The following is a 10,872-nucleotide window of genomic DNA, read 5'->3' on the forward strand; positions in this document are numbered from 1 at the left end:
AAGAGAAGAGGGGAAGTGACATTTAATCCCCTTAGCATGGACACCATTTCAAGGAATCTTGCTCCCAAAGGGAGTCAAGGAATACGGCGGAGGCTGAAAGGAGAGGTGAATGAATGAATCTCTAATGTTAACATTTCAAGACAGAGATAATCAGAGAAAACAAAGAACGTGGCACATCCTCTTGCCAGCAAGACCCCTGAGACTCAGGCGGCAGGGAAGCCAGCCGTGGACAGGACAAGTCCAGCCAGTCCTGGGGTTCCTAAGTGCCCCCTGGGGGAGTGGTTTTCACTGAGAACCTGTGACCGCACAGCCCCTTCCCATCTCCTCAAAGTACAAGCTCTGCTCCTGGGCTCTGCCTTGCCCCTCGTACAAGGACAAGCCATTGAGGGTGCTAGGTCTTTGTTCCTATTTATACATGAGAGATGGAGTCCCAGAGAGGGTATGCAACTTGCCCAAGGTCACACAGCTAGTCAGCAGCAGCATTGGGCACATTTGCCCCAAAGCCCCTGCTGTCTGGTCTCTCAATCCATAATGTCTGATCAGTTGTAGTGGAGATAATCATGACTATCCTGGGCTAGAGTGTGAGTTGCCATTTTCGGATCCCTGAGAGAAGACACATCTTGTGGCCAGGACTGCTACTCAAGCTCCCACCACCTCTTGGTGTCCCGTCTCAGAGCCCTGTCCCAGAGCACCTGCCCTACCCTGTCCCCCGTTAGCTGGTGAGCTTCATCATGGGTGCTGGCTGTGAGCAGGAGTCTTATCTGCCATTGCATCCTCAATTCTCAGCTCGAGCTTAGGACACAGCGGATGCCCAATAAATGTTTGCTGACTGATGTGTTGAGTGAATGAATTGAAACCTGCTAGACAGTGAAGTCTGTGAGCCAGGGCTGATGGAGGAGGATCTCCTGTGGGCTCCGTCAGCCCCTGGCTACCCCATTCATCGCTCTGATCGCACTGTGTTGTATTGTTTTCAGCTGTCCCTGTCTCTGCCACTAGACAGAGGCCCCTGGAAAGCAGGCCCTGGGGCTGGTCTTCAAGGACATCAGCTCTATGAGGGCAGGGACATCATTTCATTCACTCCTATATCCCTGGGGCTGTGCACAGTGCCTGGCATGTGGGAGGTCCTCCAGCAGCATTTGTGGAAGACGAGGGGCAAAGAAACAATTGGGGGAAGGTAGCTTCCTGAGCTACCTGCTAGTCTAGGGAACAGGTGACACTGGTCCTCCCCAGCGTGGGACACACACCCTATGAACATAAAGCAATTCACCCAGGTGCTGTGGGGAGCATGGAAGAGGGGTCCCAGGCCTGACAGGCAAGGTGGGGGGCACTCCAGGAAGAGGAAAATGCATTAGATGGATGGACAGCTAGATGGATGGATGGATGGATGGATGGATGGATGGATGGATGATGAATTACCTTTTATGCACAGCATATTGGGGTCAAACCAGCAGCTGGAGTCACGTGCCGGAGGGGCCCCTCCTGGAAAGTGTATGGCCCTGTCCAGGGGCTGCACTCGCCACGTGCCTGTGTCCAGAATGTGGGTGGGGACCAGCAGCCTTCCCTGACCATCTGTGTCCAAAATCACATACTGAGCCAGCCTCCTGCCCTTCTCATCCGTCCGGATCCTCTGGCTAAAGCCAGCCACGTTCAGAGCCCCTGTATGGTCCCCCAAGTGGGCCCCTGAGAGCCCAGCACCATGGCTTTGAGAGCGGTTCAGGGCATGGGCCAGCAGGACAACAGCATCATAGATGGTCCCAAAGAGCGGGGACACCTGTGGAAGAGAAGGTCCCTCAACCCCTTAACCCCATGGCACTGACTCCCAGACATCTCTGAGCCCTGCCAGCTGCAATCATGTGGATTATCACCCCCACCCTGCCCTCAACGCAGCCCTCTCTGTGGTCCCACCTTGACCTCAGTCCCCACTCAGTGGTGTCACAGTCTCCGTGGCCACCCCCAACTCCGATGCCTCACAGGCACCTCAAACCTGCCTGATATGTCTGAAACTGAACTCCTTTCTTCAAGGCTTCTGTCTAGTTCTGTTGCCCAAACCCCACTCCTCCCGCACTTTGGGAAATGGAACCACCACCTGGTGTCTCAAGTCCAGGTTTGATTCCCGACTCCTCTCTTTCTCTCTTCCCATTCGTCATTGAATCTTTTTGGTTTTATTTCAGAACTTATTCACAACCCAATTGACTCCTCACCCCCTCTGCTCCTGCCACCTGGGTCCAGGCCCCCTCACTGCTTACCCGGCCCACACAGGAGCCTCCTAAAGCCTCCTTGCTTCATCGGGTCTCTTCAGGCCACTCAGGCAACCAAAGCGATTTTATTTATTTGACAGAGAGAGACACAGCGAGAGAGGGAACACAAGCAGGGGGAGTGAGAGAGGGAGAAGCAGGCTTTCCGCGGAGCAGGGAGCCCGATGTGGGGCTCAATCCCAGGACCCTGAGATCATGACCCGAGCCAAAGGCAGACGCTTAACGACTGAGCCACCCAGGTGCCCCAAAGCAATTTTTTAAAAAAACATAAATCAAGGGGTGCCTGAGTAGTGCAGGCGTTAGGTGGCCAACTCTTGGTTTCAGCTCCGGTCTCAGGGTCAAGGGATCGAGCCCAGGGTTGGGCTGTGCGCTCAGCACGGAGTCTGCTTCAGATCCTCTCTCCCTCTCCCTCTGCCCCTCCACTTATTCTCTCTCTCTGTGGGTCTCTAAAATAAATCTTTTTAAAAAATGACTCAAATTATTCCTTACTTAAAACCTGCTGATCATTTCCCATTTCACATATAAGTTGAAACTCCTTACCCTGGCATAAAATGCCTCACATGGCCTGGCCCAAAGCTCATCTCAGACCCCTGTTGCCACGTTTCATGACAGTCCAGCCTCTCTACGCCCTCTGCCTGTTCCTCTAGCCTCCAAAGCTCACTGTGCCTCCAGGCCTTACACCTAACGCTGCCCCTGCCTGGTCGCTCCTCACCCAGATCTGCACCCTGGCTGCCTCCTTCCCATTCAGGACTCAGCTCAAGAGCCACCTCTTCGCAGTGGGCCCCCCTGCCTGTCCTAACTCCTGTTGCCCATTTCTCCATCCCGGCCACTCTCTGTCACTTTATCCTATTTCATTTTCTTGGCGACATTATCACTATTTGAATTTGGTTATATGGTTGTTTGGATATTATCTGTCTCACCCTAATGGAAGTTCCCTGAAGGCCAGGTCTGTCTTATCCATTGCTGTGTCCCTGAGGCCTGGCCCAATGGCACAGCAGAGAGACCCAATGCACATTTGTCAGATGAATGCCTCGTTATAAAACCTTCCATCAGCATCTGCATCCCTGTCATCACCTCCAGACACGGTCGCCTTCTTGTCACCAAGAAACAGACATCCCAAGGGGGACTCAAGCGGCTGAGTCCTGTACGCCAACACTGAGCCTGCACCCGCACCCCCCGCCCCGCTGGCCCCCCTCAGATTCACAGCAGTGACTCCAGAAAACCTTCCCATTCTCCCACACCCCAGCATCTCTCCTGCTGCTCTGCACAATTTGCTAGGCAGATGCAGAGGGAGAATGTTTGTGAGAGAAAGAGCAGCTGGGCCAGAAATGAAAATTGCAAGCGCTGAGCTGGAGATAGAAAAATAGAAGCAAAAAGTCACAAGAGAGGGAGAATTGACGAAGCGGGCCAAGAGCGATCAATAGGCACCCACACACAAGCAAGCACGTGCACACACACAGACGAGAGAGAGAGAGGGAGAGAGAACTACAGATGGAGAGAGTATCCCTAGGGACTAGGCAGGGACACTTTGTCCAATAAGGGACAGGTCATGTGCCCACAGTGGAGCTGGGGCTGGCCGGCCGGGTGGGTAGCTGGCCAAGGCCAGGAAGGCCTAGAGTATGTGGGGGGGCGCACGTAACCTGCCTGCCTCACAGGGCCCGGACGGACCCACCTGCTCCGGCTCCAGCTGGGCGGCCACCTCTCCACTGGCCCTGGCGGCTGCAGAGGCCTTGTCCACGGGGCCGGACTCCAGGCTGATGGTGAGGACGGCGTCGTAGACCTCCTGCAGGGGTCCGCTGTCGCTGAGAGCCAGGTAGGAGTGGTTGCGGTAGGGCAAGGCGAAGAGCATGGTATCGTAGGGCAGGAAGACCAGCCTCCCGTCTGCCAGGCCCTGGGCCCACGCTTGGCTCAGCAGGGCGGTCTGCTCCGGGCCCCCCAGGAGTGCCGAGTGCATGCAAAGCACCACAACTGGGGGGTGGGGGGGAGAAGTGGCAGGCTTGCCTCTGCTGGCCTTCCCTGACGCCCAGGATCTGTGGCCCGGGAGAGCTGCTCCTAACTCTCAGGTCAGCTCCCCTACCGTGAACTCATTCCTCTGCCTTCGCGCGAGAGATAGGCCCTTGGTGATAAGGCAGCCAATTTCCTCCCCAGGCCCCCAGGACAGAAGAGAGCCCCTGCCCAAGGCAAGGGTCTCACACATCTATCCAAGGTAGGGGTCCCCTGTATCTTTCCTCTTCTCCACCTGGGTCTCTGACCAGGGCTACAACCTCAGCCAACGAAGGGTCTCCACTCAGGTTCCTGCTGCAATCCCTTTCTCTAGCAAATCCAGGAAAACAGAGCCACCCAGGAAGCCTGGGGGGTCTCCTTGCTGGCGCCTGAGGCCCCCTGGTCATGTAGAAGTCAGAGCCTGGAGCCCTGGGCTCTGCTGAGCCCCTGGGTAGCCATGCTGTGTAAGCCGTGGGCCACAGGCCTCTTGCTCCCTGTGCCGGCGTAGAGGGGACGACCTTCAGAGACTCACACACCAGGACTGGGAAGAAAGAGAACCAGGGCTTCCTTTGCCCCATCTCTTCTGCACTGTTGGCTCTGGCTTCTAATCAAAAGAACCCTTTGTTTGATAAGTTGGGGGCGCTGTTCTGCAGTTGGCCACGGGGAAAGCTGATAACCACAACCTGGGAGGAAGTGTGGACTGGGATGGGGCGGGGGGGGGGTGGTTATTAGCCTCATGTCACCATGTCTAGTGAGGACACTAGAGCCCAGAGAGGTTTAGTGAGTTGCCTGAGGTCACACTGCTGGTAAGAGTTGGGGCCAGGAGTGTGACTCCGGCAATCTGACCCCAAAGAATATGCCCTGAACCACTCAGCGCCTGGCTCCTAAAAGCCGGCAATTTGGTTGGAACTCAATACTCTGCAACAGGGGTGGAGAAGGAGTCTGATGAGGTGTCCCCTACCCCTTGCCGCCAAGCTCCGGCCACACAGAACTGAGCTGTCCATTGTCCCAGTCCCGTGGACGTGTTACTCCATTACCTTGCACTAGCTCGTCCCTCTGCCTGGAGCGCCTTCCTCCCCATTGCCGCCTGCAATCAGCTTCTCCTTCTCAGGCCTGCCTGGTGTCACCTCCTCTGGGAAGCCCTCCCCACCCCCAAGCGAAGCAGCTCCCGCCAGACCGGAGCTCCTCACAGCTGGGGCCTGGGCACCCTCTCCCCACCTCCTCCCCAGAGCCCAGCCAGGCTCGGGCCCAGGGCAGGGCTCAGTGGCTCTTGGCTGAATGAGGTGTTTACAAAGTGCTCAGCCACAAGCTGTTGCTGCTCATGACCCTGTGAGGTGGCTGTCATTATCCCCATTTCACCCACTGGAAAGCCGGGGCTCAGAGAAGGGATGTCCTGTTCCTAACGGGCAGCGGGCACCCCTGGGCCAGGTCTCGCTGTCCACCTGGCGCGAACTCTCGGCTGCACGAGCCCAGGGGCTGCCCACCCGCCCTCAGGCTCCGGCTGCAGTTCCCTCAGGTGGAGGGCGCGGCGGCGGCCGTCAGGAGTCTCAGACAGCACACTTTCCCCTGCTGCCCGCCACGCATTCTCATACTTGCCACCTTTGTCCCATTCTACTTTGTCTCTTCCACTCAGTTCTGTTCTTCTCTCTTTCTAGCCCATTCTTTCTTTTTTAGTACTGCTAGTCTCGATTCGCTAGTTTCTTGACCCCGATGGGCCACAAGCCACAGTTTGAAATAACCCCAGTCTAGATTAACTTTAAGGTCCCTTCTGTTCTCCAGGCGCCGCCCTTGCCCTACAGTCTCCCCACCGTGCGTCTCCCTAGCTGACTACTTCCTGAAAGACAGACACTTGCCACCTCCTCCAAGAAGCCTCAGACCCCCAGGGCCCAGCCCTAAACCTCATCAGATTCTCCAAGCCTCTGTTCCCTCGGATGGCCTTGACCTCTCTGTCATAACCACCTGCGTATATTCCTGTCTCTCCATCACATCATTGCCCCCGGAGACCCGCCCCTTGTCGGTCCTGTTCCCCCACGTGACCCAGCACTCGGCACAGCAGGGGCCTGATAAAGGCAAGAAGTGGCTGGCTCAGTTGGAGAGCATGCCCCTCTTGATCTCCGGGCTGTAAGTTCAAGCCCCACGTTGGGTGTAGAGATCACTTAAAAATAAAATCTTAAAAAAAAAAAAAAAGTGATTCTGACTCTAGCTGCCTTCCTGGGCTCAAGTACTGCTTCGCTCTCATTTCCTTCAGTGTGCCAGGCGGGAAGCAAGGAAGCTTTTGGCTCCCACTCCACAACCAACGCTTGAATCAGAGCTCAAAATCCGACTGCACTGCTTGCCAGTTACATACCTTCTCTGAGCTGCAAAGTGCAGAGCTCAACAGGACTAGCTCACAGGCTGCTGCGAGGTTAACTGCAAGGCTGTGGTCAAGGGCTCAGGCCAGTGTCTTCATGGCCATATGAAGTCCTGTGCCCACAGGAGGAAGGCACCCAGGTACACTTACTTTTCAGGCCGTCCACACTGCAGAGCTGCTCCAGGACCTCCGTGGCCCCCTGCTCTCCGGGTCCTAGAGAGGTCACCAGCCCCACAGGCAGCCCATGCGTCCTGAGAGTCATGGCCACCTGCCGGGCTGTGGCCACCCAGATGTCCTGCTGGGAGGACACGATGGCCACGCGTGCCCAGCCAAAGTGTCTCATGATAGACAGCAGCACGTGGGCAGCCGAAGGCAAGGTGGGCACTAGCTCACCTCCCCCTTCTGGAGCTCCACATGCCCAAGAGAAGAGGGTCTTGCCCCAGCCTTGAGCCAGCAGCGCTGCTGCTTGGCAGTAACCGGGGTTGACAGGGCCCACAAAAGCAGCTGTGGTGTTCTTGTGGGCCAGGAACGTGGCCAGGGCATGAGGGGTGTCACAGCCTGTGGAGAGGACCACGGAAACCAGCCTTGAACCCAGCACCAGTGAGGGGTCCTTGTTGGCTTGGTCCACAGCCAGTTGGGCAGCCACACTGGGGAGGGCCTGGGCAAAGATGGGGTCACAGTCCCAGGGACCCAGCACCCCTAAGATGAAGGTCCCTGCCCCCAGGGCCAGATCAGGGAAGGAGCCAACCCACAGGAGGGCACCCCAAAGCACCACAGAGAGAAGAGGAGGGAAAAAGGCTGTCCTCGGATGACTGACAGTGGCCCCCCATGGGCCCCGGGAGGGCAGGCACATCTTCTCGTGTGGCAGCACCCAGCACCAACCTTCAGGGTACAAGCCTCCCTGTAAGTCCTGGGAAAGGGAGACAAGAATAAAATTTGCGCTCTAACACTTTCTGCCATTACTCCCTGCGTGATTTTGAAGCAGGCGGCACCACTCCCAAGAACCTCAGCCTCCTCATTGATAAAATGAGGGATTTGGACCCATCATGTCTGAAGACTCCCCCCCCATTTTAGGGTCCTAACATCCTCCCCAAGGCCGACTCACAGCCTGGTGATGCCCATGCACGATCCTGGGCTGAAGCTCAGTCACTCATTGTGGGCTCCAGAGTCAGAGCTATCCAGCCCTGTCTCACTGCTTCCCCGCCTTGTTGCCCTAGACCCATCTCTGAGGTTCTGACCCTCACTTCCCTCTTCTATAGAAATGTGGGAAACAAAGCTTACCTTATGCAGGGGCTGTGACCATTAAGTGGGCATGACATGAAGCACTTAGCGCAGTCCCTGGTACTTAGGTGTTCCATAAATCCTGCTTTTCTCAACCTATTATTTGTTTCCTGCACTCATCCCAGTTGGGCCAGTTCTCCTGGTGCCCCTCTGAGACTCCTCTGCCCATCCCCTCAAGCCCAGCACCGTCCTCCAGCACTTGACTCTGCTGGACTCCAGGGCGTATAGCGCAAGCATGTTTGTAGCAAGTGGGTTTACAATACACGTGCACAGTCCTCTCTCTAATCCGCTCAGCCCTGTTCAGACAAAGGTCATTCTATCTCCACGGTACAGATGAGGAAACTAAGGGAGACTGAATGGAGTTGGCAGAGAGCCAGGATGAGGACAAGTCTCTCTAACTCATCCTCCACCCCACACAGGACCTCCTTGACAAGGACATTTGGACTAGAGCACCCCCCACTCCATCCCACTGTCCCAGGACTTTGATGTCCACCTTGCAACCCTGCCACTTCTGCTTGGCCTCTGCCTACAGCCTGGTCATGGCCCATTCCCCAGGCACAGCCCTCGGCCAAGTCTTCCCACCCCCTTAGTGCAGCGAGCAGCCTTCCACTCTGGGTGCCCCATATGGATAAAATCCAATCTCACCCTTAAGAAACTGCCAGGCCGGTAGGGAGGTAGGTTCCAGCCAAGAGAAGAGCTGGCCGACCACAAGTGCAGGCAGTAAGCAGGACCAGTAAGGAGGTGCTGTGAGCTTAGGGAGGGCTTCCCAGGGGAGGCAAGCTGGAAGCAGCCTACGCTTGGAAGTGTAGGTCAGGAGAGTAAAGGGATACCTTCTCAATGCCAACAGCAATGGTCTGTGCAGAGGAAGTCCTTAGAAATTATGTTCAGGGGCGCCTGGGTGGTGCAGTCGGTTAAACGTCCGACTCTGTTTCAGCTCCGGTCGTGATCCAAGGGTTGTGAGATCGAGCCCTGTGTGAGCATGGAGCCTGCTTGAGAGTCTCTCTCCCTCTCCCTCTGCCCCTCCCACTCGCTCTCTCTCTCTCTCTTTCTCTCTCAAATAAATCTTAAAAAAAAAAAGAAATTATGTTCAGTGCAGAGGGGTAAGAAGGTCCTTGGAATCACAAAGCGGAATAAATCCTGATTTTATCACTCACTTGTCCCTAACCCTGGATGAGATGCTTAACGTCTCTGGCCTCCATTTTCTCACCTGTAAAGTGGAGATGACAGTAGTTATCTGGCAGATATTGTGGCAAAAACTAAAATGCATAGAGTATCTACACTGGGGCAATCATTATGGTAGGGAGGTAAGTAAGTAGTAAGTAGTACTTGCCGAATGGGAGTAAGAGGGTACTTACTCGGAAGAGTTAGCATCATCACCAGCACTGTCACCACCACAATCATCACCATCTTGGGATCTCTGGGGAGCGGCCAGGCTACTGTGGTGTAGAAAGAGCTGGACAGGGAGGTGGAGGCCTGAGTTTCAGCCGCAGCCCTGCCCCCACCCCCCTTGAGGGCTCAGCCTCCCGATCTGGGAGAGTAGCCAGTCGGCAGTGCTGGCCACCCCTGCGATGCCACCCTTCTCCCCGCTCCGGGCTCAGGGACTTGGGGAGGGCTGCTCTCCTGCCAGCCTCCGAGGAGCGCCCTGGGCCCTCCCTCCTCCTCTGTCATGATGCGCCAAGTGGTCTCCTAGCATCCCCACCCCTCGGGATGAACCCCTCTGGAGCAGCTGGGCTTGTTCTGGGCTCCCGGAGAGCTAATTGTTTCCAGTTGGAAACGTAAGCCTACTCGCTTGATATGAATGACAACCGCCTCCCCCCTTATTTGTACTTTCTAAAGCACCTGTGATCCACGACTTTGCCTTGTCCTCTCCGAGGCCCCCAAGAAGAGACCTTTTACCCTCTTCTTCAGAGGAGGAAACCACTCTGGTGGAACAGCCATGTGATGTCCGAGCTCTCGCCAAAAGTTAGAGCTGAGTTGGAATTGGAGCTTGGCTTCCTACTTCCCAACCAAAGACAATAATCCCCATTTTATCAAACACCTAGAACATCACAGCTGAAGGATCCTTGAAGAGCTAAACATCTAAAACAACCCCTCTGTGTAAAGATGGAGAAACTGAGGCACAGAAGGCATATGGATTTCCTTCAGTCTCACAAAGCAGCAGCAAGCTGCCCTGGCCCCATGGTCCCACTGGCCACACTGAGCGTCCCAGGAATCCTGCAGCTGATGGCATGCAGGGACTCAGAGAACTCAGGCGTGGAGCTACTTTTAACTCCAGCTCTGCTCCCGACTTGTGGAACAGAGCCCACACCCCTTTCTGTGCCTTGGTTTTCCCATCTGTACAGGGAGGGCTTAGTTTAGATGTAGGTACCCAAAGATCCTTCAGCTCTAGTGCTCTAGTTGTCAGTAAAAATCAGGAAATGATCTGTTTTTGTCTCTGAAGCTGGCCACGTCCCATGTGTCAGCCCTTCCCCCAAGAGTGTGTGAGCTGTCAGTGCTCTCACCTCCAGCACAATGGGTTAATTCAACACCCTTCTGGGGAAAACCATTTGTATTTTTAGACTCTAGGAGATGGATGCCAATGATTAGGCACATATTGCTTGGCTCATAGAGCCAAGCCCATGGAATTAATCAACTCATAGTATCCAAACCCAAAAAGATAGAGATGCCTTTGGCTGCATTAAAAGACAAACGAACAAAATAAAAAAGGTAATAGGAACCCAAGGAAGGAGGACGGAGGATTCCTGTTAGAGCCAGGGCCCCTTCAGCTCCTGTAGCCAAGGGTCACCCTGCTGACACCCCCCCCCCAACCTGGCCCTTCTTGCCTTCCTTCAGGGCAGCTCCCCGAGGACCCACCTACCATGCTGTGCTATGCTGTGCCATTGGGGCTGACTCACTGTCTCTTTGAGGATCCTAAGGTTGCTGCACCAGGGTCTCAGATGTCAACCTCTTCAAGTAGGTTCTGGCCTGGGGAGCCCCCATTCCCACCACAGCCCCCATGGTTAA

General features: G+C 55.4%; 1 protein-coding gene across 1 annotated transcript in view; it reads right to left on the reverse strand.

The window, feature by feature from the left end:
* Positions 1-9,276, reverse strand: part of LOC110593412 (guanylate cyclase D-like) — a 39,564-nt gene extending 30,288 nt beyond the window's left edge. Inside the window, exons 1-4 of the mRNA XM_021704684.1 lie at positions 9,225-9,276; positions 6,739-7,470; positions 3,928-4,223; positions 1,417-1,771 (exon numbers count right to left, since the gene is read on the reverse strand). Of these exons, the coding sequence (XP_021560359.1) occupies positions 1,417-1,771; positions 3,928-4,223; positions 6,739-7,470; positions 9,225-9,276 (1,435 nt within the window). The remainder of the gene's footprint in view (positions 1-1,416; positions 1,772-3,927; positions 4,224-6,738; positions 7,471-9,224) is intronic.
* Between the last annotated feature and the right edge of the window lie 1,596 nt (positions 9,277-10,872).

Source organism: Neomonachus schauinslandi, chromosome 11, assembly GCF_002201575.2.
Source record: "Neomonachus schauinslandi chromosome 11, ASM220157v2, whole genome shotgun sequence".
In the NCBI taxonomy this organism is placed as follows: Eukaryota; Metazoa; Chordata; class Mammalia; order Carnivora; family Phocidae; genus Neomonachus; species Neomonachus schauinslandi.